This window comes from Cupressus sempervirens, chromosome 10 (genome assembly GCF_028749045.1).
Source record: "Cupressus sempervirens isolate cs-2001-9-10 chromosome 10, ASM2874904v1, whole genome shotgun sequence".
Classification (NCBI taxonomy): Eukaryota; Viridiplantae; Streptophyta; class Pinopsida; order Cupressales; family Cupressaceae; genus Cupressus; species Cupressus sempervirens.
Window position 1 is genome coordinate 551,606,490 of NC_143127.1, and position 26,350 is coordinate 551,632,839.

Below are 26,350 nucleotides of genomic sequence, written 5' to 3' on the forward strand. Positions count from 1 at the left end.
CCCCTTTCTTGCGAGTGAGAAAACCTCCATTCAACCATATCACTCAATATGGGGTGTAAACAATTTAAAAATTGTAGGTAAGCCCAACTAATCTTGGAAGCTTCAAATACACCACAATCATGCCTCTTATGGATTTGAACCTGAGTTTGCAAAACCTGGAGCTTGCCTGGCAGATCACATCTTGATGGATAGATTTAGTGTTACATACTTGAGGCTTGCACCTTCTTTTTTTTTTTTTTTTGCAATTACACATTATTTTATGTAGCTCTCTTGAATTTCTAAGATCTTGGTGGAAGGCTTACTATATGTCGATAACATTATAACACGGTCTCTATGTTTAGGACAGTGTGCATACTATGTATTTAAATTGCATTTAATGGTAACTACTTTTATGTTTGTAATAAATTAAATTACTCTTAACAACTATTAAAACCTTTATTTTTGGTTTGAAAGTATGTGTCTCATCTTATCAGGAGGCTTGACATTCTTGTAAGGCAAGATCCAAATCCAATTATATTATTATAGTGATAGAGAAATAATTTAAAAGGTCTATAGTCCTGTCTATTTTCCCCCCCTGCCATATACCCCTTTACGGATGAAGAAAATCATCTAATAATTCAATTTTAGTTACATAAATGTAACTTTAATAACATTAAGAGACAATTTATATTTTATCATCAAATAATGAAGTACATAAAGTGATATTATAAACTGATATTGTCAAAAGTCGCCAGGACAAGAGCACAAATTGTAATATTAAAATTAAAAGAAAAATAAATTCTAAAGACTTTTTCTAGATGGTTAAAAACAGCAGACTAGTGTTTATAAAAGGAGCTGGGCCTGAGGAAAACAATCCATTATTTTTGCCAAAAATTTCTTACACAAAGATTAAGCATCTATATTCCTCTTTTGGTCAGAGGATGAAACCCTTGTGTAGAAGCCACTACAGGCTTTAGTTTTTAAAGTATCATCCATTGAATTGAATTGAAAGTAACTTCCTTTCCATTTTCTAATCACCCAGATCCCAAAACGGGTAAGGTGGCAACATACAGTGTTCAAGATTGCAACCAACTAAAAAGTAGCAATTGAAAGGAAAGCACTAGGTGGTAAACCAGACAATACCACTTATTTAGTGGACTGCTTATGCATTTTAGGAAATGAAATAAGAATCTTCCACTTGCTTTAGAGGCAAAAAAAAATGGGTACACCCACTAAATCAATGGGAATTTTAATGGTATTGTCCACTTATTTGATGGGAAAAGTTAATCTAAATTAACCTCTTATTTAGTGGGGTAAGTATAGCAGAAGATAACAAGATTTAGCCATTGCTGGTACTAATGCAAAGTGGTACAATATAGAATAGAAGGCCAAAGGTAAATATTTGGCATTATTATTTTAAGGGTTAAAAATTAGAACCAATTCATTATTGCCTTCAAATAGGAAGATTAGCTGTTGGTAATAAGTGTTGATGATATATATTATAAATGGAATTGGTGTAACATACCCAAAGAGCTGAAAATCATAAACAATTCACCCAAATTGAAAATGACAACAATATAATATGGAGGGATGGATATGAAAACAGATGTTGGTTTAATCACGTTTCGCTTGTTAATTAACTATTGATGCTGGAATCTTCGTCGGAGCTAGTTTGGGAGTTAATCAAAGGTTCTATCGCAGAAAATCTAAATGCCTTCACAAGAAGGACTAAATCCTTATCTTCCCATTTCCACTTGGCTGACAACAGAATATTAAATGGCTGGAAGGGAATTTCCATTCCCCTCAAGGGGGTCCTAGTAAGTAAACCAACCAAGTTAGATTGCAGATTGCAGGCTAGATGGTGCCCTCCAGTTGGGCCTTTCCTAAAACTAAATTTTGATGGTGCTTGTAAAGGAAACCCGGGAAAATCTGGTATTGGGGGCATCATTAGGAATTCTAATAGGGAAGTCATTAGTGCTTTTGCTGCAAGGATTCCAGATGGTACGAATAATCAGGCCGAAGTGAGAACCCTTTTGGAAGGTATTAGACTGGCTATCTCCATGGATATCTCATACCTTTTCATTGAAGGTGATTCTCAAATAGTTATTTCGGCCTTTGCAAATCAAAGCCAATTTTCGTGGGACCTTCATTATATAATTAAGGAAGTTTGGAAGCTCCTTCCTAGGTTCTCTGAATACATTATTGGCCATTGTTATAGGGAGGCTAAAAGCCTAGCTGATTGGTTGGCAAATATTGGTGTGAATGGCAATAAAGATTTGACTACATTCCATGGTGATACTCTTAAACTGGCCTTCTCTAAGGTTGCTGTTGTGAAGAGACTCATAGAGGAAGTGAGATTTACCTAACATAGGTTTTGTTCTTTTGATGGCTGTTGGCCCCAGCCCTATCTTTTGCTTTTCTTCTTTGTGGAGGCTCTCTTGCCAGCTTCCTTCCTCCTTGTTCCCTTTCTTGTTTCCTTGTTTTGTTTTTAACAAAGTTTATATTGTCTCTGCACACTTTTATCAAAAAATAAAAAACTATTAATGCTGGTCTGTAATGAATTTTGCTTTGCATATAAACCACAACTAGATCAGTAAAAAGCTCCAAAATCATGCAAAAGCACTAAACTACTTCTCCAAAAGACTCAAGGCTGGAAGAATCCTTAAAAGCACTCCCAAATCTACACTCAAACACACAAGAAGATGTAGAAATTAATCCAAGAATTCTGGATGAAAGTGGAAACAACAATGAAAGAAAGTTGCAGCAATACAAGGTGATTTATTTGCATTGTAATGGAGGTGAATATGAAGGGAGAAATGAGTGACTGATTCCTAGTTTTGGAGGTAAATGTTGACTCAATTTTTCAACCACCTAACTACCTCTATAACCTGTTAATGTTTAGCGTCAGAAGAAGCAAAACATGAATTTCTTGATACACTGAAGTTACTACTGTTTTCTATGAATAACAGAGATATAAGCATACGTATATATATACATATTAATATACGTATACACATACATATGCCTACATCCAGGTTATGCTTCATGGATTATAGGCAGTGTAGAGATCATATTATTGACTGACTTCATAATGGTCGGGCTTCATATTATCGGCAGACTTCAGTTTCATGCCTTGTATCGGGTCTTAATACATATCGTGCCCTGTTACTTTATTGGGTGTTAATCTTATCGTGCCTTGATTTGTTATTGGGCACTAACTGATTCGAAGATTGGTTGTTGACTCTTTGGAGTCATGTCTTTACCCTTTGTATATATATGTATAAACTGCCACACGGAAAGCATCGATTACATGGCATCCAAGTACCTGCAGTCAGCATCAGTATTGTGAAACATTACTTACTGTTATCAACACCATTTCATTTGTTACATAGCAATTCAGTGCTACAACTACTGCTGAAGGAGGAAGACAATCAAATATATTACTGAGGTCACAGCCAAAGATAAGTAAATATATTCTGCACTATTCAAATTAGAATTTCTCTGCAAGCATTCATTTGTAATTGTTTTATCTATCAGAGATCCACAATACTTAACATGGTATCAGAGCTGTACTGATAGGAAAACTTTTACAAAATACTCATCCTAAACTGATTTCAAAAGTTAAAGGAAGAAAGTTTTTCAAAGCATTAAAATGGTGAATCACGTAAGAATAGAAGATAGGCTAGATGGAGCATCAATCTCATCTTGGAAAATCAGATTATTAATAGTGCTAAGAGAGATGGAATTAGAAAATTTCATTGAATCAAATTTACCCATGCCTGAAAATGAATTCGAGAAAGTAATATGGAAAAGACATAATAATAAAGCGATGAAGATCATCATAGACTCAGTAAAGGATCATATACTTCCATCTATAGCTAATCTTAAAACTACATTTGAAATGTTCTCCTCCATTCAAGATACATTTGAAATTAACAATACAAGTAGATTATTAAATTTAAAACAAGATCTACTTTATATAAAGATGAAAAGTGGAGAATCCATAATCTCTTACTTAAGAATTATTGAATTAAAAGATCAACTTGCAACTATGCAAAGCCAAGTGGATGATAAGGAACTAAGCATGATTGCTCTTAGAGGTCTTCCTCTGTCATGGGAAACTTTCATACAAGGTTTAAGTTCACGACATGAACTTCCAAAATTTGATCAACTAAAGAATGAATGCACTCAAGAGGAGTCTAGACTAGCTTTTAGATGTCTAAGTTCAAATCAAGAGGGAGACATCCAAGCATTATACACCAAATCAAATAAAAAAAGAAAGTTTAAGAGTAACAAGAAGGATTTCAACAAAAATAAAAAATCTCACAAACAACGTGACTGGTCCAAAGTTAGATGTTTAAATGTGATAAACTTAGTCACTCTTATTATGTATGTCCATAAAAGTAGAAAATTCAAGCAGCTTTAGCAGAAGTCAAAGAAGAAAATAATGAGAAAATGGATAAAAAAAATTATGCATTCCTCGTAGCTCTCTCAAGTGAATTAAACACTAATCACAATACCTAGATCATAGATAGTGGAGCTTCTCGTCATATCACTAGATTTAAGGATAAGTTTGAAACCTTCTAAAACATGAGTCAGAAGAAGTAACTATTGGAGATAATTTCTCTCACCCTATTAAAGGAATTGGTTCTTATTCTATACAACTGAATTTTGGAATCACACTTCAACTCAAAAATGTCCTATATGTACCAGGGATCAAAAGAAATCTTGTCTCCATCTCCGGACTTGCTGATCAAGGGTATAGAATTGAATTTCAAGAAGATAAGAGTTCTATCTTGGACAACTCATCTATTAAGAAAGCCATCTTCATTGGAGTCAGAGATGGAAGTCTTTATAAGCTTTGTAATAATCACAATCCTAATTTAAACTTAACCCTTAGTAATGATAAGTCAAATTACTCTGAAATCTGGCATAGGAGATTAGGTCATCTTAACTTTCGAGCCTTATCATGTATAGGTAAAGTTGTAAAAGGTCTACCTAATTTGAAAGCAAATCATTCAAGTATTTGTAAAGGGTGTGCTTTAGGTAAAAATACTAAACATTTCTTTCCCAAAAGCGATCATAAATCTAAATCCATTCTTGAATTGATTCATATAGATCTTTGTGGTCCTATGTCAGTCCCCTCTTTTAATGGATGTCTTTTTTATATAATTTTCATTGATGATAACTCTATGAGAACCTGGATCTATTTTCCGAAACAAAAAGAGTCATCTGAGGTCTTATCCAAGTTTAAAGAGTTTAAAGCCTTAGTTGAAAATCAATCAGGTCAAAAGATCAAAACCCTAAGGTCTGACAATGGAGGTGAGTACACATCTGATATCTTTAAAAACTTCTATATTTCTGTTGGGATTAAGATGGAGTTTTTTGTACCTTATAATCCTCAATAGAATGGAATAGCTGAAAGAAAAAATAGATCTATTGTTGAATCAGCCAGAGCCATGTTACATGATCAAAATCTTCATTACTCAAGTTGGGCTAAAGCATCCATTACTGCTCTCTACATTCAAAATCGATGCCCTCACTCCATATTAGAAAATACTACTCCAGAAGAAGTATTTATAGGCATTAAATCAGATTTAAGCCACCTGAGAATATTTGGATGTCTAGTCTATATTCACATACCAAAAGAGAAAAGAACCAAATTGGAGCCTTCCGGGAAAAAGGGAATATTAATTGGATATAGTGAAACTACAAAAGGATACAGGATCTACATTCCTGGGCCAAGGACAATTGAAATTAGCAGAGATGTAATATTTGAAGAAGACACAGCCTTTAAAATTTCTAGTAATAGTGATGAATCCATTTCAGAAGAAGATCAACCTACAAAAAATGAGAGGGAGGATAATTTTGACTTCTCTTCCATGTCTCATCATACAGAACCTGAAAACATCAACAATAGCAATAAAAAGAGACCCCTTTGGGGTAGAAAAATGTTAGCGGAAAATCAAGTTGAACCAGATGAAGTAATTTAAGAAACCAAAAAGACCAGAAATCAATCTTGTTATGTTGCATTACTATCTGAACTCATAAAATTTGAACCTACTAATGTTGAAAAAGCACTTTGACGTCAATCTTGGAAGGAAGCAATGATTGAGGAATATAACTCTATATTGAAAAATGATGTATGGGATGTTGTACCTAGACCTAAGAGCAAATCAATTGTTTCTTCCAAATGGTTGTTCAAGATTAAACATGTTGTAGATGGTAGTATCGAAAAATACAAGGCAAGATTTGTAGCGCGAGGTTTCTCTCAGAAAGAAGGTATTGATTATGAAGAAACCTTTGCCCCTGTTGCCAAGTACACTTCAGTCAGAACTAACCTAGCAATTGCAGCATCCAAAGGATGAAAAGTACATCAGATGGATGTCAAAACAACATTTCTCAATGGTAAGATTGAAGAAGAAGTTTACATTGAACAACCAAAAGGATTCAATACCTATGATTGCAAGACTCGTGTTTGTAAATTAAAGAAAGCACTTTATGGACTCAAACAGGCTCCCAGAGCTTGGTATGAAAGAATAGATAATCAACTACATAAATTGGGATATACCAAAAATGATGCTGACCCAAATCTATACTTCAAAATTAAAGGTGATGACATGGTTATTCTTGTGTTATATGTTGATGATTTGCTAATTATAGGTGAGGAACACCTCATAAAGAAATGTAAGCAAGAACTCACTACATAATTTGAAATGAAGGACTTAGGGTTACTTCACTACTTTCTGGGATTAGAAATTTGGCAGCAAGACAACTGTATTATACTAAACCAGGGAAAATATACAGTTGACATCTTAGCCAAATTTGGAATGATGGAATGTAAACCAGTTGCTACCCCTATGGAAATAAATCTACACAAACTAAAAGATGATATGAACGAATCTGAGGCTGTAGATCCTACTTACTACAGACAAATTATTGGATCCCTAATGTATTTGGTTAATACTCATCTGGATATATGCTATGCAACACACACCTTGAGTTAGTTTATGTGTGCTCCTAAGAAGATACATTTACATGCAACTAAATACATATTGAAATATTTGAAGGGTACTATTGGAATGAGAATCAAATATGACAAAGTCAATCTTGAACTACTTGGATATTCAGATTCTGATTGGGTTGGAAGTTCCATTGAGCGAAAGAGTACTTCAGGATATTGTTTCAGTCTTGGATCTGGTATGATTTCTTCGTCTAGTGAGTTCCACCGAAGCTGAGTACATTATGTATTCCTTGGGTGCTAGAGAAGCAGTATGGCTACAAAAGTTGCTTTCAGATCTCTTCAAAAGACTTTTGAAGCCCACTATGATTTATTGTGATAATCAAAGTTGTATTAAGCTTTCTTCTAATCCAGTATTTCACAACTGCTCCAAACATATTGAAATTCCATTTCATTACATTAGAGATATGGTTAATTGAGGAGTCATTCAATTGGAATACATATGTACAAATGATCAAACTGCTGATATCCTTACCAAGCCTCTTGCTAAAGTGAAACTGAAATACTTCAGAGAAAAACTTGGTATGATTAATTGTAATGATAAATTTTTGAAATAAAATATTTATTTCATTTGAGTTTATATCATTTGATAGTATTTGATATGTATTTGATTTATTTCATTGGTTACTTAATAGTATTTGATATGTAATGAAAGGTGATGATCTTTCATGGACATATTCATTTGCAGAAAATTATTTACAAGGTGACAATCTTGTAAATAATAAATCTATTATGGACATCTCTAGACATTACTTAAGTGCAATTAGAGATTATTTGGGCTTCTCTAAACATTGCTTAAGTGCAAGTAGAGATTATTTGGGCTTCTTTAGACATTGCTCAAGTGCTAGTAGAAATTGTGTACTTCTTTAGGCATTGCTTAAGTGCAGGTAGAGATTATTTGGGCCTCTCTAGACATTGCTTAAGTGCAAGTAGAGATTATGTGTACTTCTCTAGACATTACTTAAGTGCAAGTAGAGATTATATGTGCTATCTCTAGACATTGCTTAAGTGCAAGTAGAGATCATTTAGTGTTCATATTGTGTTGCTTATATGATGATTCTGACTTAATTAATGTTTTACTTCCCCCTAGCTAAAGAGGGAGCGTTAATGTTTAGCATCAGAAGAAGCAAAACATGAATTTCTTGATACACTGAAGTTACTACTGTTTTCTATGAATCACAAAGATATAAGCATACGTATATGTATACATATTAATATACGTATACACATACATATGCCTACATCCCTGTTATGCTTCATGGATTATCGACAGTGTAGAGATCATATTATTGACTGACTTCATAATAGTCGAGCTTCATATTATCGGCAGACTTAAGTTTCATGCCTTGTATCGAGTCTTAATACATATCGTGCCCTGTTACTTTTTCGGGCGTTAATCTTATCTTGCCTTGATTTGTTATTGGGCACTAACTGATTCGAAGATTGGTTGTTAATTAAACTAACATACCTCCAAAGAGGGATGTCTCAGAGTCATGTCTTTACCCTTTTTATATATATGTATAAACTGCCACAGGGAAAGCATCAATTACATGGCATCCGAGTACCTGCAGTCAACATCAATATTGTGAAACATTACTTACTGTTATCAACACCATTTTATTTGTTACATAGCAGTCCACTGCTACAACTACTGCTGAAGGAGGAAGACAATCAAATATATTATTGAGGTCATAGCCAAAGATAAGTAAATATATTCTGCATTATTCAAATTAGAAATTCTCTGCAAGCATTTATTTGTTATTGTTTTATCTATCAGAGATCCACAATACTTAACATAACCAAGTTTCTATGCTGCCATATATGCATGGTTATGCACCTAAGTTGCCGGTTCAGATTTGGGTTTGAGATTCATGTTCAAAATTTGTTCAATTTTTTTTGGGTGGGTTCGAATTCGGTTTGGTTTTGTCCATGTTGAAGTAGGAGCAGCAATTGAGATCTTCTACTCATACCTGTACCCATGGTCTTCATTCTTATTTTCTCATATTGGTTTTGTTCTCTTGATGGCACGGTTTATTGCCAGGCTTTTCCTATTTATCTCATGTATGTTGTCGAGATGTTTATTGGGGCTTTGCCTTGTCCATATGCCATTTTGTTTACTCCAGACATTGTTTATAGCGTGCGCAGTTTTTTTTTTGCTTCGTGATTGTTCTTGTCTTGGCATCCTAGTAAGATGGTTGCTGTCACTTTTCCTTTCCAGCAATCTCTTACTGTTGTTGGTGGCCATACTTGTTCAAATCATCCATTTTATAGAATATGACATTTTGTTTATTTTATGAGTGCTATTGGCTATTCATTGTCAACAATTCTTAATTTGTAGCATGATGACTGTTCAGTTTCAGCTTTTGATTAATAATTTCTTTGATGTAGTTTTTGTATGGTAATCGAAGTGTGTGGGATATAGCATATTCAGAGACTCAACGAATGGAAGAATTATTTAATTTTTCTGTCAATATATAAGATTGTAATTTTCTTTGTGTAACAATTTGAGTTAATTCGTAGTTCTGTTCCGTGGTTCAATATATATTGTATTCCATCAAAAGGCGAATGCACATTTGCATATTGTGAGTAAATTTATTGATCATATATGATTATTGTGTATTGAAAATTTGTTTTCAAAACAAAGGCTTTGTAGTTGGATTGAAGATCCCAGTAAAAGATTATTTCTAGTGGGCTGGGTTGTTTTGCTCGTTGAGGAGGGATTTTCTCAGGGTATTTTTGGTGTTCCTTGAGATATTGCTTTTGTTTCTTAGTTATTGCAATTTCTATATTCTTCTGGTTTCAAAATTTAATATGGTATCAGAGCGGGTTTGAAGGAATTGATCCAGTACTAGAAGTGTTCTGCATTTTTGGTCTTTATCTCGTCACTATTCAATCTATATCTATGTGTGAAAATGGTGAATGGGTTGAACGTTGAAGACTGGTTAGAAGGATCTTCATATTTTGCTTCATGGAAACCCAAGATTTTGGTTGCTCTTGAAGAAAATGATCTTTTGGATTATGTCAATTCGGATGTTGTTGAGCCATCTGATGCTGCAGGAAAAAATCAGTGGAAGAAGAACAAGATCTTGGCTAAAAGGATTATGATTAATTTTGTCAAGGATCATTTGGTTCCTGCCATCTCCAAATTGGAATCAACTAAGGAAATGTTTAAAACTCTTAAGGATTTATACAAGTTTAACAAGACCAGTCAAGTTCTTGCACTAAGATGTCAATTGTTGCATGTCAAGATGGTAGGAGGTGAATCTGTGGTTTCATATTTTATGAAAATTGCAGAATTCAAGGATCGGCTTAGTGCAAAAGGAGAAGCATTTTCAGATAAAGATTTGGTTATGCTTGACACTTGTTATGAATGGGCTCCCTCATTCTTGGGAATCATTTATTTAGGGTGTTACTAGAAGAGATGAGCTTCCAAAATTTGATAGATCAAGGGAAGATTGCATTCAAGAAGAATGCAAGATTACAAGCAAGAGGAAATGGTCAAGGAGACCATCATTGAGACGATCACTTTCTTGTAGCTCATACCTTCAAAGAGAACGGGAAGAAAGAGAACTTTAAAAGATTTAGAGATAAAGAGTTTTGAGATAGGCCTTGACTTTAAGAAAAAGAAGATAGACCTTGCTAGATTAACGGTCAATGTTTCCCTTCAAGATTTGTGATGTGGCTTAACTTCCTTCTATGTTCCATAAGTCATGTGATTATATCACGTGTTAACTGGTTGATCTTTTGGCATAGTGACAAACGTGACGCCTAACAAGTGGTATCATAGCTTGGTCATAGGTTCAAATCTCCTCGGATAACACTGAGGGGGGGGATTGTTCGACTAATGGCAAACGTTTCCCTTTGGGATTCACGATGTGGCTTAACCGTCTCCTGTGTTCTATAAGTCGTGTGGGTGTATTGTGCTTTAACAGGCCAATTTTTTGGCCTAGCAGCAAACACAACAACTAACAGATCTCTCTCGGGTTCAATGTTCCAATTGTGATAAATTTGGTCATTTTGCAAGAGATTGCACCGCAAGGCCTATGCCTTATGTTGTTGCTTTGGTAAAGATTGAGAATCCTTCTCCTCAAAGAGACTCTAGCAATAACTATGGAGGTTTTGTATTCATCTCTGTACTTTCCAACAATATTCCAACAAATTGTGAAACATGGCTGATTGACAGTGATGCCTTTCATCACATCACTGGTTTCAAAGAACACTTATTTAATTTGAAAGAAAAAGATACTCATTTACAAGTTGTTACTGGTCATGATGCAAGTTATTCAGTTAAAAGTGTTTGTTCTACATCCTTCAAATTGGATTATGGTATTCCTCTATATCTCAGTGATGTATTATTTGTTCTTGGCATAGAAAGAAATCTAATTTCCATGTCAACCTTGGAAGACAAAGGATAACATGTTGCTTTTGCTAATGGCAAAGTTTTGGAATGGAAGAAGTTTCTGATTTTTAAATAGCTCATGAAATTGGGACTCGTTTTGATAGCCTTTACAAGCTTTTTGCTAGTTCTCTTCATGCATTTTCTCATCTCTCTTTCGATTCAAATGAATTATGGTACAAGAGGTTTAGGCACTTAAATTTCAGAACTTTAGCCTCTATGGGAAAAGCTGTAATTGGTCTTCCTAAGCTAAATCAGAAGTATGAAGGAATTCACAAGGGATGCGCTCTAGGTAAGAATATTAAGAGTACTTTTAGTGAATCTAGAGCTAAAGATATTCAGACTTATGTGGTCTCATGTTTGTTGCATCTCTTAGTGGTTTTTGGTATTACAGTACTTGCATAGACGATTTTTCTGATAAATGTTGGATTTATTTTCTTAAAACCAAGGAGTTTGATGAAGTGTTCCGTTTTAAAAAATTCAAAGCTTTAGTTGAAAATTTGGCAAACAAAAAGATTAAGATCTTGAGGTCAGAAAATGGTGGAGAACTTGTATCTGCCATTTTTCATAATTATTGTGTTGAAGCTGGGATTAAGAGGGAGTTTTGTGTTCCCTATAATCCTCAACAAAATAGTGTGACCCAAAGAAGAACAATTGCCGAGGCAGCTAAGGCAATGATTCATAATCAAACATTTCTATGTGCTGAAGCTTGTAGGACTGCTGCTAATATTTAGAATTGTAGCCCTCATCAGATTCTTGAAAACATGATACCAAAAGAAGCATTCCTAGGTATTAAACCAAACATTAGTTACTTCTGAATTTTTGGTTGTCCAATTTATATTCACAGTCCAAATGAGAAAAGATCAAAATTGGAACCTTCAGGAATGTAAGGTATCTTTGTTGGTTATAGTAGTTCTTCAAATGCATATAGGATTTATATTCCAGGGCATAAACAAATTGAGTCAAAAGGGATGTTACATTTGATGAAAGTGTAGTTTGGAATCCCTCAAATGAATCTATCATTGAGAATAATGATGAAAATTTTATGCATCCTTAAGATTTAGTCGTGTCTGATCCAAATCCACCTTCAGAGTTTTAGAGGGAGAATGTAGATGATCTTGTGGATCAAATTAGTCTATTGCATTCCATGGACACACCAATAGGTCCCAGTTTTACTCTAGTCAATAAGAAAATACTTTTATGGGCTAGAAACATTATGGAAGAAGCTGAATCTTATTCAACCCCTCGTGGTACTTAAAAGAAAGTAAAAGGCTTCAAAAGTTTGTTGGTTATGTTGCATTAATGAGTCACACAATTGCATCTGAACCTTCTAGTGTTGAAGAAGCCTCAAATCAGCAGTGTGGAAGGATGCAATGCTGGAAGAAAACTAGTCTATTCTTAGAATTGATGTATGGGATATTGTTCCAAGACCAAAAAGTAAATTTGTAGTTTCTTGTGAATGATTATCTAAGATTAAACATGCTACTGATGATAGTATAGAGAAATATAAGGCCAGATTTGTAGCTAGAGGTTTCTCTCAGAAGGAAGGAATGGATTATGAAGAAAATTTTGCTCTTGTAGCACGTTATACATCCATCAAGACAATCATTGCTGTTGCAACTGTGAAGGGTTGGAAACATCATCAAAAAAATGTTGAAACAACATTTTTTAATGGAGTCATTGAAGAGGAAGTTTACATTGAGCAGCTTGGAGGGTTCACAATTCATGATAGAGTCTGATGTGTGCAAGCTGAAAAAGGCTTTGTATGGTCTTATGCAAACCCCTCATGCTTTGTATGAGAGAATTGATAACTATCGTCTAAGTTTAGACTTTCAAAAGAATGATGCAGATCCAAATTTATACCTCAAGGTAAATGATAGTAAAGTGCTGATTCTCGTGCTTTATGTTTGTTGGTTCCCAAAACCACAAATTGGAATCCTACTAGTCTTGCCAACTTGATGCTGGGATATCTTATTGGTTATGGTCAACTTGACGAAATTGAATGATGTAATCCGAGTTCCTTGTACTTCTGGCTCTGCAAGGCCAAGGTGGGTGTATCTGATCCTGAACAAATCACTTAAGTCCAAGGTACTTATAGCAGATTGATTAGAATTTGAATATAATGAAAACCTCCCAAATGACAAGAATTATAGAAAGCTTTTAACTTGCAAATTCTGAATTGATAATAATAAATGAATGTACAAATTTGAGAGTGTTTTAAATAAAGAATAATTATTATGGATTATTGCAACTAATGAACATATTAATTCTTCCAAGGAAAGATGTGCAACAATTGCCAACATATGGATTATGAATCATGAATAATATAAAGACTAGTGCCGAAATTAAAGGGATGATAGAGTTAGGATTATAAGTTTAAAATGTACAACTTTATAAAATTCTATGCACATCAATTATAAACAATTTAGTAATCAAGATGCGACGGATCAAATATATGGATGCAATTTTAAAATAGTCTAGAATGTATTTTAACTCCTATGGTTGGGAGTCAAACCAAACACAAATGTATAAACAATTAAATATTTCACTATATCTATGATGTTCGATTTTAAAATGTGATAATTGACCTTGTCCACTTATCTATCATATAAATTATTTATAGAATTAAAAAATAATTATTATAAAGGATGAAACTTTATAACATTTCCAACTCTAAAGCATTATGCATATAAATAAATTGAACATTCTTACTAGTTATGCAAGAAACAAAAATGCAGTGAAGACACTCATTACTAATGATCGATCCACTGCAATTCAATCTCAAGGTTGCATTTAAATAATTCAGTCAATGATTTGATATCTATGAGCTTAGGTCAACTTTCTAATTATTTACCAAATGAAAGAATATTATATGTGTCAATGGGCCCTTGGTCTATTGGTGAAGTTGAATGGTTCGCAAAGAGCCCACCAGGGATCAAGTCTTGTTGAGTGCAAGGCTTCAACATCATAAGGGATGAGGCCGGAATCATGCCTCGAGTGATTTTGATGGTGTGGATGCCCCTTAGTCCTTGGCTCTAAGCCGAAAAGGTTTTAGGCGCGAGTTGGCCCATATAGGGTTCCTACATCGTCTATGTGGTGGCCTTTGCTGGTTGTTAGTTCGCAGACTTCATGTCTTGCAGGTCTGAACCCTCCATAAAAAAAAAAGAATAATATATATTAAGAGTGCTTATATGGTATGTTAAATTTTGTAGGAGAAATATATGAATTTGTATTCTCTTACATTTCATATTTATAAACGCGAAAAGATATGAGATCTTTCCCAAACGACATACCATTTCCAAACTATAAACTAATTTGTATGTTTTGTTAAATCATATTGAAAGTTAATGCCCACCGAACATTAACTTATGTCCAATTTGATTAATGTTTGGAAGATAATAAAAACTTGGTAGAATTATTCTATTCTCTAATTGCACCAATGAGTTTTGTGCAATGAATCGCTGTCCATAGATTTCTCTCACGCACACGCCTTTCTCCTTCGGCACAAGCTCCACTGTGTTTGGACTCCACACATACACAGATCCTCTGCGGATATTTTTGTCATTGATGATACAATTGTATGACCAAGTATCTGAAATGGGTTTCTTAGGCAGTGAATCATTCATGCAATAATAATCCTCATGTCTACACCTCGGTGACACTCCTCCCCATCTTAAATCACATAGACTTGGCGGATAACAAACGCATGACATCCAATTCCAATCGATATGATGTGAGGACATCGTGTGTTCCATACCTGCATAGGTTCATTCCTAAGATCAACCACGAGCCCTCATTTCTTCCTTTGAATGCTCAATATCAACTCATTTATGCTAATTTCATCTGATTCCCACACACATTATACAGATGATACATGGTTCTTCGATTGATTTGTTTAAGTTCTGATTGAGGCCCTTTGAAAAATGAATACTCCCGGTAACATCCATAACTCTTTAGCAATATCTAATTGGACTTCATTTATATGTTTTTCTGTTTTTGGTGAACAAAACCTCCTTCAATGATGCCTCCACATAGACTTCATGCCAACAAGAGACTCACTTTATCTATTGAATTATTGCTCTTTAAAGATAAGCTTCGATAATAATCCTAATGAAAACTTAGCGCACATTGGTGTGCTATGAAAATTCCTCATCACTAACAATGCTCTCTCCTCTGCGTGCATTCGTGTGACATGTATTGCTTCATTTGTTGCTTGTTTTATCTGGATTTTTACAAATAGATTTTGGATGGCAATTCTTATTACTAGTTTTTTGATTTCATATGTATTAATGGTTTGTTCGAGATGATATGTTGACTTTGAATGACATCTTTCTGCTTTACATACAAATTCTTCTGAATATTTTATAAATCCCATGCCGGAAACCCAAAAATCAGACTTGCTGCAGATTTAACAAGGAAAAATCATTTCATCTCCCTGTGGTGAAATATATGTATCCAGCTGTGCATAGTTAACATTTCACAAGTTTTCATAGTCCCATCTTGTGTAATGTCTATAAAGTAGATGTAAAAATATGGTGGTCTGACATCAGTGTTTGCACCCAGTCAAGTATCATCATTGAAAAATAGTCTGGAGATTCTGCCATAAGTATGCTCAAGAACATCTGAATTATTTCCAGACTTTTTAGTCTGATGAAATCTCACCAATGAAATGCCCCTACCACACACAGGGCCTTTTATGTTCCCTGCCTGTGTGTATACATCAGTGAATTCTGCATCAGGCGCACCATTTGTCCTTATAAAAAATGAGGTAATAGTATCTGCAGATAGGCAAATCAAATTTATTAAAATGTTAAAACAGTATGAACTGTAGGATTGTCTCATAAAATATAGTATCTCAAATAATGTTTAAGGCTTATATATGACGAACAGCATATCTCAAGAATATGGGAATCATATATTATACCTAATCTTAATGAAAAATATAAGATAAGATATAGGATAAGAAGATCAGAAAAGATGTATAAATGGGGGCCTAAAATTTTGGAAATTCTAGCTCCATCAATGTTGATGATTTATTTTTAATTGATGATGATAGTCTTATTGTTAAGTGTAAAGATGAACTTACATCAAATTTTGAAATGAAAGATCTTGCATTGTTACATTATTTCCTTGGGCTTGAGGTATGGCAAAAATCTCATGAAATTATTTTGATTCAAGTAAAATATGCAATAGATATCTTGACAAGATTTCGTATGCTTGATTATAAATCTATGGCTACTCCTATTGAAGCTAATCTGAAAAAAAGTACACAAGAATGCAAGTGTTTAGATTTGGTTGATCCTACTATGTATAGGCAAATTATTGGATCCTTAATATATTTAGTTAACACTCAACCTAACATATGCTATGTAGTAAATACTTTGAGTCAATTTATGTGTGAGCCAATGAAGATTCATTTTGTGGCAGCCAAACATATTTTGAGATATGTCCGTGGCACAATTGGATACGGTCTACAATATTCTTCAGTTGTGGAACTGAATCTGATTCAAATTGGGTAGCGTGTGTACTTGACAGGAAAAATACTTCAGGATGTTGTATTAGCTTGGGCTCATCCATGATTTCTTGGTGTAGCAGAAAACAATTTTGTATTTCTTATAGTACTATTGAAGAAGAATATGTTGCAACCTCAATGGCTACAAAAGAGGCCGTGCAGCTTTTAAAATTACTTGCTGGTTTATTTGGACAGCTTTTTGAACCTACTATGATTATGTGTGATTACCAAAGTTGTGGGAAACTGTTAGTTAATCTAGCATTTCATGATAGAATGAAGCATGTGGAAATTAAATTTCATTATTTTAGGGATATGGTTCAAAGAAGAGCCATTGAGCTTAAGTACATTTTTACAAGGAACAGGTTGTAGACATTCTTACCTAGCCACTTCAAAGAGTGAAGTTTTGTTACTCCTGGGATAAGCTTGGTATCATGGAGAATGATGCTCCTGCTAAGAAAGAGTCTCAGCCTCAATGATTAATTTCTTGATTCTTTTCTCAGAAAGAAGTTCAAGGTGAGATCTTTTGTTGCACCCCCTATGAGTAGGTATGCTGGATCCACCCTCTGCGAGCAGGCATGATGGAAATTCAATCTTCTTTGGGAGAATGTAAGAACCCTGACTTGGCTACAACTTGAATAATTCCGATCTTACCAATTCCTTATATCAATTAGTCAATTTATCGTGTCTTGCAAATTATAGATTTTCAGTACATAAGATTTTGAACATATATATATATATATATATATATATATATGGAAGTAAATAGAAAATAACACCAAGAAACAAACCATAGATGAAAGTATTCAATCTTCCATTCAGTTATCACAGTCAACTCTGCTGAATATTGCAATTACAAATAAGTATTTTGGCAAAAAAACCTGATGGAAATGATGTATTCTTCTCCCAAAATGCACCGGCAAGTCTGGCCACAATGCTGGACCCTCTTCACATGATGAATTTCTAAACGAAGGCCACTCTTACCTGTAGAATAAGAACGTTGCCAAGAGCACCCAAATCGCAGCTAACACAGATTGGAAGAATGCTGCCAGGAGCACTAATGTAGGAGCATCCTAGGTTGCATTGCTATCCTGCATATTTTCAGTTTTTACCTTGCTGCTGAAACTGTGTTTTCTAGTTTCTAGGTGCCTGTTGCAAACCGTGTAACTAATTATCCTTAATGAATGAGAGACTCTGCACTTCAGGAATTGAAGAGGACCTAGAGTACGTCCTTGTGTCAAGGGCGCAAGTTCTAATTCCTCATAAGTTGGGAGATACGGCGATTCTCCCGGACTATTGATTCCTAGCAGTTTTGCGCGACAGTTTTCTGTGCTTGACTTTCGGAGTGGATGCGCATTTTTTCTTGGTGAATCAGCCTTTGCGCATTTAAGGGGTTGTAGAGGACCTAAAGTACTACCTACGGTTTGAAGCATGAGTTCTAATTCAACCGGAGCTAGGAGATATCGCTTAGACATCTATTTCTAGACATTTAATTGTTGTTGCAGGCTGACTTGTGGCTCTTCAAGTATTTAATGTTAGGTTTATTTTCATTTAATATTTGTTGAGAGCCGACTTGTGGCTTCTCAATGTTCTAGAATGATCTGTAAGCCATTTTGGCTAGTATAAATAAAGTGTTAAGGCTTAGAGCTAAAGAGTTTTTTTAGAGATGATTGAAGGGTAGAACTGGAATGTGCAAATCTGAAGCTAGATCATAGATTAGGAATGTATTTGTATCTGGCCGTAACCCAGAAGGCCTTACAACTGGGCATGTATGATGATATTTTTAGGAATCAATAAAGAATATTGTTCTCTCTCTCTGTGGTGTTGTTCTCTTTTGTGTTTGCTTCTGTTGTGTTAAATCTTGCAAGGTGGTTTGGATAGCTGGTTGTGCCTTTGGCCCTAGTTTATTCGGTCCTTCCTTGCTTTAAGCACCCTCACACAACCACGTCTAGAGAAGAAGGAACAACATTTGATTGCATGTCAATATGTAGCAGATAATGCCCAATTCAGAGCCAATGTTGGACGCTTCTTGGTAAGGCAATTCCACATGCCTAGCTGCTCTAGCGTGAGCCCCAAACCCTTCAGATTAGGCTCTAGAATAAATATCACAGACCCTAAATCAGATGGCAAGGTTGTAATTTTAGTCGCAAGTGTCTAGAGAAATTCAAACATTGCTCTTTACTAGACAACACAAGTCACCAATTCAATGTAAATTCTAGAACAAATGCCCCCCAGGCAGAATTATATGTTTGCCATTGTTATGAACTAGAGCAATTCCAATCAATAACTCCAAATCACATAAATATGCTCTAGCCTTGCTATTATATTAGATGTCCAAATTTGCACATAAAACCCAAATTCAAATTGCTCAAAACTAGATTGAACTCCACAGATTGCAATTAATTTCCCCAACAGAAACACTAACTCCTAGCCACAGACAATAACAGTAAGGGAGATTCAACAAATAACCGAATCACTTTACCTCAGCAGTGATTTCAGATAATCTTCAAGAAGGGAATTCACAATACCTCAGCTATAAATTACCCAACACTTCTCAGCATCAAAACCCTTATACTTCAGCAAGGGCATCAAGTTTCAAAACCTCAAATAAAGCCACAAAGGCAATAAAGAAAATAAACATCCAAGCGTGCATTTCTCAATGAAATGAGCTCTTATTTATAACCTTTTGTTGGCCAAAGTTTTCTAAAAAACTCCACTTCTGAAATTGTGGAAGTTTTCCAAAAGAACTCAACACTAGAAACTTTCTAACACGCTTTTCTAGAAATATCTTTTAAAGTCATTATTATAATAATATAAACATTATTATAATAATGCAACTCAATGAAAAATAACTAAATAAGAGCTCATGTAATTATTAACCTGATCAATTGCAGGTGATGACCAACTACCAAAGCCACCCACTGCACTGCTAAAAATCGCAACTACCAAAAATAAACTTACTAAAAATAGTAAGTTCACAATTGGGACCCCCCAAAACACCCTATCAGCTCACGAGGGTCCCTATGATGAGCTAACTCCAACAACTATACAGACTCACCAAAAATGGGGACATTACAGAGAAGTTTGAGGTGAAAACCCTTGTTCTACTCTCTACAAGTAGGCATGATGGTTCCATCCTCTGTGTGTAGGCATGGTGAAAGTCATGTGTGTGACTCCATGACTATATTTATGATTCACCCTCTAGGAGTAGGTATGGTGAATATTTTTATATCTTTATGTTTCACCCTCTAGGAGTAGCTATGGTGAATATTGTTATGCTAAGATACCAATGGTTTATTAAGAAAATCTATGATGAGATTTTGTGTTGATTTTTGGTTGTAGCTATATGCTCTTGTCATGAGAACCCATTCTTAAGATTTCTCTCTTGCTAAGAGGGAGTGTTGAAGTAGTAGCACACTGTAGCAGTGACAAATGTCTTCTACTCATACCTGCCCTTATTGTTGGTCTTCATTCATATTTTCTCATATTGGTTCTATTCTCTCGATGTCATAGTTCATTGCCAGACTTTTCTTGTTTATCTCATGCATGTTGTTGAGGTGCTTATTGGTGCTTTTTCTTGCCCTTATGTCATTTTTTTTACTCTTGACATCGTTTATAGTATGCGCATATTTTCTTTTTGGTTTGTGATTGTTATCGTCTTGGCATTCTAGTGAGATGGTTGTTGTCACTTGTCCTTGCTGGCAATCTCTTATTGTTGTCAGTGGCCATACTTGTTCAAATTGTCTATTTTATAGAAGACGACAATTATTGATTCGTGGCATGATGACTATTCAATTTCAGCTTCGATTAACATTTTCTTTGATATAGTCATTTTGTATGGTAACGAAATTGTGTGGGAGATAGCATATTCAAAGTCTTAGTGATTAGAAGAAATAATTAATGGTGTGTCATTATATGAGATAGTAATTTTTTTGTGTCAATATCATAGTTCCAAAAATCGCCATGAAATCGCCGAAATCGCGATAAGATTCATGGCTCCCGATTTTTTTGGAATCGGAAATCGCTGGTGGTGATTTTTTCGTGTGAATCGCCTGAATCGCCAAAATCGGCGATTCATGGCAAAATTCGCCAAAATCGCCATCGTGAATCTCCAGAAATCGGCCGCGGCAGCAAGGATAGAAAGTTCAATTTTTTAAAAAAAACACATGTTTTATTTGCTAAGTTGACTTTCCTCTTTGTTATAACCCTAAAGAGCCTTCTATTTGCTTAGTATGAGTAGAAGAGAGGAAGAGTGAGAGAGAAGAAGAGAAAAGAGAATCCATAGGTTTCCAACCGGCAAGAAGGAAGAGCACCAAAGAGATCAGAAGTCCATTTGGGGAGGCCATAAATTGCATTGGGAGCATTAAGGAGTCAATATCAACACTCCTCAACTCATTTGCAAGAGGTAAGTGTTGGTTTTTTTTTTGCATGTTAGTGTAGTATGCATTTTTTGTTAAATTTTTTTAGTGTTCATTTGCAAATCTTGAATGTTTTTTATTTTTAGTTTTACTAAATTGCAAACTAGGGTTTGTTGTTTTGTAGTTTTTGTTTATTAGTTGCAAACTTTGATTTTTTACATGAATTTTTTTATTGCAGCAGCCCTTTGCTTTCATTTTCCAATTTCCACAATGGGTAAAAAAGATGAATGCTGGAAATATAATGAAGAGTTTCCTGGGAGAACCAAATATCAAACAAAATGTATATTTTGCAAAGAAAAAATAAATTCGGGAGGTATCTATAGATTGAAATACCACATTGCTAGCATACCTGGCCATGATGTCACAGTTTGCACTCAACAAACCGCTGAGGCAAAACGCTCTTGTTTAGTGGCATTAGAAAAAATTGAACAAGACAAGTTGACTAAGAAAATGCAACTTGAAGGGTTAAGAGGTATTGGCTCCCGTGCTCCCACATCCGCAACCGCATCTACATCTGCAAGTGCATCTGCATCAGCTTCCGCATCCGTAAGTTGTGTTGGGGAGGGTTCTTCTAGGCCTCCTTTTCATCCTAGTGCTAGTGCTCATGTGAGTGTTAGTGGTAGTCGGTCTCATACTGAGACAGAGTCCAACACCAACCTATTGCGGCCTAGAGTGCGGAAAAGCAGAATGGATAGTTACTTTGTGCCCTGCACTACTCCTGGCTCCCAACCCACGCTTGAGGGCATGGGTTTGAACAAGGAGATTCATGATGCTGCCAGAAAAGAGATTTGCAAATTCTGGTACTTTTGCAACATTCCATTTATTGCAGCCAGGTAATTGATTCTTTTTTCTTTGTTATCTTCAAAGTTAAAGTTAAAAGTAAAAGTAAAACTTTGATTATATCTACTTGTTTTATGATTTTAGTTTTTGACATCTAAATTTCTAATCAATATCATTATCTATTTGTGACAGGACTCCTTATTGGCAGAACATGATAGATGCAGTTGCCATTTGTGGTCCGGGGTTTAAAGCCCCAACTGAGGCTGAGTTCAGTGGATACCTCCTAGAGGAAATGGTTGAGGATATGAGGCATGAGCTTGAGGACAACCGAAAGGAGTGGATCGAAAAGGGTTGCACCATCATGACTGATGGTTGGACAGATAGGAGGGGAAGAACACTCCTCAATTTTCTTGTATCCTGTGGAGGTGATTGATCATTCTACTTTCCTACATACATAATTTTGAATCGTGATTGACTATTTCAAATTTTGATTTGTTGATTGCTAATAGTAATTATAATTCGTTGTTTTGTTACTTGTAGGATATACCATGTTCCTCAAATCCATTGATGCTTCTGCTCATGTAAAAAACGCCACATACTTATGTGAGGTTATTGAGGAAGTTATAGCAGAGGTGGGGGAACAACATGTGGTGCAAGTGGTGACGGATAATGCAGCAAGTTATGTTGCTGCAGGTAAACTTTTAACTTTTTAAGTTTTGAAAATAAATTTATTTGAATTTTGAACTTTTTCTAATTCTAACTTAGAATTTCTAAGTTTCCTAAGTTCTAAGTTCTAACATGTTTGAAATTTGAATTTCTAATTATCTTAAAATTGTTGTAGGCAAACTTTTGATGGAGAGGCACCCCACCATATTTTGGTCCCCTTGTGCAGCACACTGCCTTGACCTCATGTTGGAGGAAATTGGCAAACTTGAGTGGGTCAAGTCATGTGTGGAAAGGGCAAAAAACATATGTAAGTTTATTTATAATCATTCATTTGTCCTTAGCACAATGAGGAAGTACACAGGAGACAAAGAGTTAGCTCGTCCAGGGATCACGAGGTTTGCCTCGAATTTCATCACCTTGCAGTCCTTGTTGACATCAAGGGATGATTTGAGGAGCATGTTTGTTGGGCGGGAGTGGATTTCATCTTCCTATGCTACGACCACTGCAGGGATAGATGTGGTGGATTGCATATTTGATGATGATGGTTTTTGGAAACCTGCTAGAGAAATACTTAAGGTAATTTTATTGCAATTTAACATTTAATATTTTACAGTTTACTATGCTAATTGTTTAATGATTTAGTTTTACCTTATATTATTGAATTATTCTATGTTTAAGTTTTGACTCAAATTTTTGTTTTACTTTATATGTAGGCCACTGAGCCTCTTGTATCTCTCCTACGAACTGCTGATGGGGAGAAGCCCTCTATGGGCTACATATATGAGGGCATGGATAGGGCCAAGGAGGCCATTAGAGCTCAGTATGCAGGAGTGCAGGAGAAGTATGCCCCTATTTGGGACATCATTGATAGGAGATGGCAGAATCAGCTCCACAGACCCATCCATGCAGCAGCTTACTTTTTGAATTCGGCATTTCGTTTCCGTCCTGACTTCAAGGCGGATGAGGAGGTTCTCATCGGATTATATACAGTGATCCAGAGGTTGAGTACTGATGAGGATAGCAGTGCTGCAATTATTGAGCTTGATAAGTTCAATAATAAAGAAGGGCCACTTTTCTCTAGCAGGGTAGCCATAGATGCTCGGGAAACAATACAGCCAGGTAAAAATTAAATAATATATTCAATGTTCATGAATCTAGATTCTAAACTTAAAGTTGATTATGTAATTTTAGAGTTAACTTGTAATTTGTAATTTGTAAATGAGACTAATTATTTTTATTTTCCCTTATTTCAGATAGATGGTGGCAAATGTTTGGGGCCACAACCCCAAAACTTCAAAAAATTGCCATTCGTATTCTGAGTCAGCCAAGCAGCGCTTCTGGATGTGAGCGCAGTTGGTCCATGTTCGAGCACATCCACTCGAAGAGGAGAAACAGGTTGACAGTGCAGAGGTTGAATGATCTTGTCTTCGTTCATTACAACCTTCGTCTTAGGATCAGACAGATTTTGGGCACTGACTCCTCTCCGATCATTCTGGAGGAGATTGATCCAGAATCAGAGTGGCTCACAGAGGTTGTAGATCCAGTCTTCACTGAGGAGGACCGTGCGTGGATTGACCAGGTGGATATAGAGGCTGAGGCAGCTAGAGCACGTTCTTCAGGCATTGGTAGATGCACACGTGCACGCACAGACACAGGCCCTAGCGACATTCATGAGCCCATCTTATATGCGGGAGATATGGCTCGACAGTCCTCTAGGACCTACATTAGACGCCTTGCTACTAGGCAGACTGGATACTCAGAGGCTGAGGCTGAGGCTGTAGCCGAGCTTGAGGATGATGTTGAGGATGATGATGACTATGAGCCTGAGGCTTGAGCTGGAGCCTTGTTTTTATATTTTGTTTACAGATATTGATACTGAATCATTGATAGACATATGTTTCAAAGTTTCAAACTTTCATGGATCTTCATCTTAGATTCTTACATAAATTTATGATTTGATGTCTTATGGATCATCTTACATACATTCTATGATTTAAATCATTATGATCATTTGATTTCTATTTACTTCAGCTAGCCTACAATTTACATTTTAGAATCTTAGATAACATAGTTACGTATGTGATGGATTTTATGTTTCATGTTTATGTATGTTAAGTTTTAACTTCTATTTGATGATGTTATAGTGTGCTTAAGTTATATTCAATAAAGGGTGCATGAAATAAGTTTTAAATTGTTAAAATCTTTAAATTTAAAGGGTTTTTTCAAATTTGCCGATTCATCGCCGATTCATTGCCGATTCATTGCCGATTCACGATTCGATTCGGCCTTGCCGATTCCGATCCGATTCCGATTCACGTTTCTTTGGTCAATATATAAGATTTTAATTTTCTCTGTGTAATAGTTTGAGGCAATTAGTAGTTTTGTTATGTGGTTTAATATATACGATATGTTGTCAAAAGGCAAACATATTGTGAGTGCTTTCAGCACATCTGCATATCTTGAGTAAATTCATTGATCATATATGATTATTGTTTATTGAAGATTTACTTTTAAAACAAAGACTATGTAATTGGATTGGATATCCTAATAAATGATTGATTTCTGATGGGCTGGGTAGTTTCCCTTGTTAAGGAGTGGTTTTCCCAAGGCATTTTTGGTGTTCCTTGTGATATTGTTTTTATATCTTAGTTATTGCAATTTGTATATACTTTTGGTTATAAAATTTAATAGTCTGTACAAAAAAATGCTTTTTAAATATAAAATATATATGTGTGTGTACTAGGATGTTGGTTCTGGTTCAAGTTCGGGGTTGAAGGACCGGTTCACCAATACGACAAAATTTGAAAAAGGTTTGGGTTTGTTTGTACAAAAGCATTAATAGAGTTATATATATATACATACATATTTATGAAGCGTAGAAGTATGAGTTGAGATTAGAATGTCATATGGTATCATAAAAACATTTAAACACCAAAAACATTATAAACTTGTGATCATAGCATCATTAACTTCGAGTTCAACATTAACAATTCAAAACATTAGAATGTCAAGTGATAAATCAAAACAAGTTCAAGTATCATTTTCTCAAGTTCAACTAATGGATTGAAAATTTATTGATCTTCTTCTTCTTCTTCATTAGCATTATTTGACTCACAAATAGAGCTAGGATCAGATGCGCTAATAATGTTATTGGTGTCAAAATCTTCAATTTCATCAAGTGCAAGCCAAAAGTAGAAGCATCCAAGTCCACATTTTTGCATTTATATTCCACATCTTCGTCTCCCCTTTTGTATGAGACAAGACACAAGTTGTAATGCACAAATACCAAGTTGTCTACCCTTTTCAATTGCAACCTATTGCGCTTTACTAAGTTGATGAAAGAATATGTGCTCCAATTTTGTTCTAATGTAGATGAACTAGCAATCTATGAAGACAAGACATAGTAAACAATTAAAATAAAATTATTAATTTGACAAAATAAAAATTACTAGCAATTCATGAAGATAAAGTAAACTAATTTTTAAAAATAAAACTTGTGATATAATTTTGATTGCAAGGGGCTTCAACCTTTCAAATCTTTGGCCATGGAGGTACCATCAACTATGAGCATTTCCTAACCA

The 26,350-nt window shown here is 35.1% G+C and overlaps 2 protein-coding genes across 3 annotated transcripts in view; both read left to right on the plus strand.

The window, feature by feature from the left end:
- Positions 1–26,350, plus strand: part of LOC149535076 (putative peptide/nitrate transporter At3g43790) — a 202,447-nt gene that overhangs the window by 35,444 nt on the left and 140,653 nt on the right. The window lies entirely within an intron of this gene.
- Positions 21,158–24,794, plus strand: LOC149535079 (uncharacterized). Its single transcript, XM_089806476.1, has 7 exons — positions 21,158–21,310; positions 21,502–22,156; positions 22,296–22,528; positions 22,644–22,796; positions 22,945–23,345; positions 23,483–23,888; positions 24,023–24,794. Exons 2-7 carry the CDS (start codon positions 21,534–21,536, stop codon positions 24,601–24,603), a joined length of 2,397 nt encoding a protein of 798 aa, XP_089662602.1. The 5' UTR covers positions 21,158–21,310; positions 21,502–21,533; the 3' UTR covers positions 24,604–24,794.

Coding starts and splice junctions, on each gene's coding strand:
- LOC149535079 (XM_089806476.1), top strand. CDS start 21,534: ATGGGTAAAAAAGATGAATGCTGGAAATATAATGAAGAGTTTCCTGGG. Junction 23,346..23,482: donor CTGCTAGAGAAATACTTAAG/GTAATTTTATTG, acceptor CTTTATATGTAG/GCCACTGAGCCTCTTGTATC. Junction 23,889..24,022: donor TCGGGAAACAATACAGCCAG/GTAAAAATTAAA, acceptor CCCTTATTTCAG/ATAGATGGTGGCAAATGTTT.